The sequence below is a fragment of the Suricata suricatta genome, chromosome 3 (genome assembly GCF_006229205.1).
Source record: "Suricata suricatta isolate VVHF042 chromosome 3, meerkat_22Aug2017_6uvM2_HiC, whole genome shotgun sequence".
Lineage (NCBI taxonomy): Eukaryota > Metazoa > Chordata > Mammalia > Carnivora > Herpestidae > Suricata > Suricata suricatta.
The window spans coordinates 175,091,335-175,096,780 of record NC_043702.1 but is presented as its reverse complement, the minus strand read 5'-3'; the positions used below and the strand labels follow the sequence as shown (position 1 = coordinate 175,096,780).

General features: G+C 66.4%; 1 protein-coding gene across 1 annotated transcript in view; it reads left to right on the top strand.

Moving 5' to 3' along the window:
• The window catches only part of UBE2Q1 (ubiquitin conjugating enzyme E2 Q1), a gene marked incomplete at its 3' end in the record, with an annotated part of 6,447 nt that extends 1,062 nt beyond the window's left edge, over positions 1-5,385 (top strand). The window contains exons 3-9 of the mRNA XM_029933471.1: positions 3-197; positions 2,092-2,196; positions 2,481-2,585; positions 3,142-3,192; positions 4,596-4,736; positions 4,923-5,007; positions 5,312-5,385. Of these exons, the coding sequence (XP_029789331.1) occupies positions 3-197; positions 2,092-2,196; positions 2,481-2,585; positions 3,142-3,192; positions 4,596-4,736; positions 4,923-5,007; positions 5,312-5,385 (756 nt within the window). The remainder of the gene's footprint in view (positions 1-2; positions 198-2,091; positions 2,197-2,480; positions 2,586-3,141; positions 3,193-4,595; positions 4,737-4,922; positions 5,008-5,311) is intronic.
• Between the last annotated feature and the right edge of the window lie 61 nt (positions 5,386-5,446).

Here is a 5,446-nt window from a genome sequence, read left to right as displayed (position 1 = left end):
AGCTGAAGCTGCTCGAGTCCATCTTCCACCGCGGCCACGAGCGCTTCCGCATTGCCAGCGCCTGCCTGGACGAGCTGAGCTGCGAGTTCCTGCTGGCCGGGGCCGGAGGGCCCGGGGCGGGAGCCGCGCCCGGACCGCATCTGCCCCCGCGGGGGTCGGTGCCGGGGGAGCCCGTCCGCATCCACTGCAACATCACGGTGAGGACCCCTGCGCGGCCCCCGGTCAGCGACCCGGGGTCGCCACACACCGCACAGCTCTTGGCTCTCCGAAGACCGGGCAGGCCGAGAGCCCCCCCCCCCCCGTCGGGGCCCAGCGGCCGCCCCGCGGGTCACTCTCGCCGCCGCCGTCGGAGGTTGTGCACCCGGCGTCCGCCGCGCACCTCGACATATGGCGCCTCGACCGGCCCACATCCCCGCGGGCCGTGACCTGGCCACCTGCGGAGGCCTCTTCCTTCCCGTGCTGTCACCTCAGGGTTCCAGGCCTGTGCCCTGAGCTCAGCCGCGGGGACCCACCTGGCCTGGAACTCCATCCCGTGATGCCCCCTTGTCGGTAGTGCCTGTGACTTAGGACGTTGCCACCTGTGGGAACCCTGCCCAGGCACCTCTCCCGAAGCCCCCGCTTTGCTCCCTGAATTTTTATCAAGGAGCAGTTCGCAGGCCACGGACTCTTCTCTGCCTCGGTCTTCCTGTGATTCTGGCGTCACCTCTAACTCTCCTCCTTTTGCCCCAGCCGGTAGCAGACCCGCCACTCCCTCCGGTCCCCTCGGAAATCTCCGCTTGCCCTTCCCGGCAGCGGCGGTGGTGACTGAGGCCGGCCCCCTTGGCCCCGAGCAGCGACAGCCCCTTCTCTGCCCAGTGAGCAGCCCGGCTCACGAGGCTCACCCAGGAGATTCCCTGCAGGCCTCCTGCCCGAGTGTCCTCAGGCCCGCCGCGAAGGGGGCAGCGCCTGAGGACGGGGAGTGCCCGGAGCTGCTGGGACAGCGTCCTGCCCGCCCAGCGCCGCCGGCGGTTAGTTAGGAGCCCGGGGCTCTGTCGGCAGGCCATCTGCAGGTGGGAGGCGTGCAGGGAGCACTGACCTGTGAACCGGCTGGTACTTGGGAGCCTGGGTCCAGTGTCCACGGGTCTGGTGTCCTGTCCCTTTTCCTTCATCCCACCAGGTCAAGGTGTGCTGAGCCTCAGCCCGGGGTGGATGGTGCCCCCCAAAACGCATGTGTCCCATTTTTTCTTTCGTTTTCCTATTAAAAAGTTGAGGTTAGAGGACCCGGTGTGGTTCAGTGAGGTGAAGACTTGAGCATCTTTCATAATCGCTCTCCTCCCGCATTGAGGATTAGTGCTCCACGGAGCTAAGACCCCAGCAGGAGACGGTCCTGAAGGGCAGGCATGCCCCCTCTTAGCGGCCTGTCTTTGTCCCCGGAAGGAAGCGAGGTCGGAAGGCTCAGTCAGACTCCCTGTGGCCCAAGTAAAGGAGACTTGGCCTGAACTGGGCCCCAGTTTTGGGCAGAGGGGGTGTCTGGTCAGGCTGCACTCGGCGAGTCGGCTCAGCCGCGTGGGTCCTTCTCCCAGTGGCCTCGTGGGGCCTGGAGCCCGCGACTGCCCTGAGGGAGACGGAGAGCCGGCCCGGCGGCAGTCCCGTGGGGAGTGACCGGGTTGGGGGGTCCTGCTGCCGGCCTCCTACCAGTGGGTTCTGGAGATTCCGCCTGGTTCGCGGTTCTCCTTCCCCAGCGGAGCCAAACGTGACCGCAGCCTTCACTTCACTTCGGCACGGCTGTGCCCTGGGGGTCCCTTCCCGAGCGCCTGGCGGGACCTGAGAAGCAGAGGGCCGGGGGGCGCCGTGTGGGGTGCAGGAGAGGCGGCTGGGCTGCGCCTCTGACGCTCTCCTCCCAGGAAAGAAAGAAGAGCGTGGCGGCTGTCGACACAAGGTCCTCTCGGGGACTCGTCCTGGTCTGGGATTTGTCAGGAAGCTGCTTGTTGGAAGCCGATCTGCCGAGCTGGGCTTTTGTTGGGGACCAGAAACCGTGGGGAACAGAAAGCAGGCGAGGTCTCCCCGTCGCGGGGTCCCGTGCTGATCGCTCTCTCTGCTCTTTTCCCTCAGGAGTCCTACCCCGCTGTGCCCCCCATCTGGTCGGTGGAGTCCGATGACCCAAACCTGGCCGCTGTCTTGGAGAGGCTGGTGGACATAAAGAAAGGGAATACTCTGGTGAGGGGCCGGGCTGCCGGGCCGAGGGCACGAGGCCCATGTCCTGGAGATCTCTGTGAGCTGGTCACGTGTCTGGGGGGGGGTTAGTGCAGGAGGCCCAGTACTTGGGGGCGGACTCCCGGCAGGGGAGGGAGAGCCTTGCCTCAAACCCGGGACTGGCCCCGGGCCCCCGCCCCACGCCCCCAGCCACTAGGTCCCGGATGGGGGTTTGGGAGCTCATCCACCCACGGGCCAGACTGGGGTGGGGGCGGGGTGTCTGACGTCACTGTGGTCCCCTTGCCCAGCTCCTGCAGCACCTGAAGAGGATCATCTCCGACCTGTGCAAGCTCTATAACCTCCCTCAGCACCCGGACGTGGAGATGCTGGACCAGCCCCTGCCGGCCGAGCAGGTGAGCCCGGGGCGCTGGGCAGTGCCCACTGCTGACCTCGACGCCCCCGCACGGTCTCTCCGCACCTGCCGCTGCTCCACGCACTGCACGGAGCGCGGCTCTTGGCTCTGGTCCTGCCCACGGGATGTAGCCGAATGGGGCACCGGTGGCCACGCCTCCCTTGTGAGAGCCCCCCCCGAGGGCAGCATCCTCCGTGTCGAGGGGAAGGGAGGTCTTTACTGTCAGCGGTAGCAGTCGGTGCCGCCCCGGGCCCAGGCTTCCGGGAGAGCCAACAGCTGGGCTCAGTCTAGAGATAGTTGAGTCACGGAGAGGGTCTTCGGGCCGGGACCTGGGAGGGGGTCATGCAGCCGCTGTCCTCGCAACGTTCGCCTGTGGCAGCAGGAGGAGGACGGTCCTGTCGTGAGGTCACTCCCTGGGCTGCGGCTCCCTCCTGAGCGGCTGGTGGCACGGGGGCAGGCACCCAGCCGCCAGCCCCAGGGCTCCGGGGCCGAGGCCGCAGGCCACGTGCTGGGAGGCCACTGAGGCTCTGATCGCTGTCCTTCCCTCCCGGCCGCAGTGCACACAGGAGGACGTGTCTTCAGAAGATGAAGATGAGGAGATGCCTGAGGTAGGGTTGCGTCTGGGGCAGCATCAGCAAGAAGCTCTTTGTCGGCAGTGCTGAGCACCTGCTGTATACAGTGCTCCAGTCTAGGCTGGGAAGAGAAGGGACTAGGGACAGATGGACTGACCCGGAGGACCAGCCATGGTCGTAGCAGACAGGCGCCCCCGAGCACTGAAGGCAGCGAATCGCTCTGATCTTGAAGCCCGATAGTCAACAAGATGGGTTTGGGGGCCCTTGGCGGCAGACCTGAGCTCACACCCCGCACCCCTGGGGGGGGGTCTGAGCCCCTCCCCCCCGAGCCGCACTTGCCTCGTTTCTGAGGCAGGATCGGAACCCCAGTGCAGGTGGGTGTCGTGAAGGGGGAGCGCGGGGCTGGGTGTAACGCGCTCCCCGAGGTCTGTGACGGGTGCCAAGCGATTCTGGCCAATTTCCTGGAAGCAGAGGCTCTTCTGCAAAGAGTGACGTGACGGTTGAGAACTTGCGCTTCAGAGCTGCGCGGACCGTGACTCGCGTCTTAGCTCCGTTGAGGGTTGTGTAGCTTTGGGTGTGACGGTAAACCTCAGTAGGCCTCTGCTTGCTTGTCTGTGAAATGGGAGCAACAACAGAACAGCAGCACAGCGATCGCAAGGAGGCAGCGAGCCGGGGCGTGCGGGGTCCGGTGCAGGGTCCGGCGCGGCGCTGGCGCGCGGTCAGTGTCCGCGGGTCCCCTTGGCTGCGGTCATAATTAGGTCACTAGTGCCTGGGATGTGCTAGAGCGGGGACGTCACTCGATGACACCGGCTTCTGTTCCAGGGTAGCTCCACTAGGGCCTCGGGCCCACAGAGGGGTCGTGTGTGACGCCTATCCTCTGGGCCACAGGCCTCTCTGCCACCCCGCCCACGGCAAGCTCACTGGCCACCAGAGGGGCCACTTCTCCCCGTGGCCTCCGCCACCTCCCGTGTTCCCCTCAGCGGTGGGCGCCTCCGCAGACCTGACCCCGGCCCTGCACCCACAGAGAGGGTGGGAGATGGCGACCCAAGTCCTCACAACTCCCGGCAACTGTGGCGACCTGATGAGAAGTGACTCTGAGTCACGGCGTCAGGCCAGGACCTACAGAGGAGCCGTTGCTGCCAAGGGACAGTGTTAGGGACAGCTGGAACAGGGTCGGTCTCGGGGACAAGACAGCCGAGTCCCTGCTTGCCTTCCTGCGTCCTCGCAGGCTCTTGCGTGAGACTGACTAGATTCCTTTGGCGGGCGCGGGGCCGGGGTGCTCTGGACCCAGAGCCGGCCGTGGCCACAGCCTGCCCGACCGACCACCGCCCCACCCCCAGCGGCCGCGGGCCGGGTGGTGCAGGGCAGGCGGCGGCCCCTCGGCCTGACCCGTGTTGGTTCTCTCCTGTTCTCCGCCTCGCTGCCCCACGCCTCCCCAGGACACGGAAGACCTAGATCACTATGAAATGAAAGAGGAGGAGCCAGCTGAGGGCAAGAAATCCGAAGATGATGGCATTGGGAAGGAAAACTTGGCCATACTGGAGAAGATTAAAAAGAACCAGAGGCAAGATTACTTAAATGTACGTGCCTTCCAGGGCGGGGCTGGGCCGGGGGGCTGGTGGGTCCTGCCGGGAGGTTGGGTGGTGGTGTGGACCTGTCGGGGAGCAGACCCTTTCTTTGGGTGGGCTGGTCGCGGGCACCCGCCAGGCCACCCTCCTGTCTCGGGCGGGCGGGCGAGTGCCGGACGCCGCCTCCTCTCCCCGCAGGGGGCGGTGTCTGGCTCGGTGCAGGCCACTGACCGGCTGATGAAGGAGCTCAGGGACATATACCGGTCACAGAGCTTCAAAGGCGGTGAGTGCGGGCGCTGGGCCACCCGGGCGGTTCGGTCCGGGCACGGTCCCACAGTTCGTGGGTTTGGGCCCCGCACCGGGCTCTGCGCTGAGGGGGGGGCCTGCGTGGGATTCTCCCTCTCCCTCCCCTCTGCCCTCCTCCGACTCGTGGACGTGTCCTTCTTCTGTTTTTTGTTCTCAAAATAAATGAACTTCATCACGGGCGAACCGGGAGCCTTGCTCTGTGCTCCGCCGGGTGGGCGACGGTGTGCGTTGGGGGCCATCCCCGGCCCTCCTGACCGCGCTGCCGCCTCCCCTCCTTCCAGGAAACTATGCAGTCGAACTTGTCAACGACAGTCTGTATGATTGGAACGTCAAACTCCTCAAGTGCGTGGGGGCGGGGCGGCCGGCGGGGGCCGTGGGGGCGGTCAGTGGGGGCGGGGCGGCCGGCGGGGGCCGTG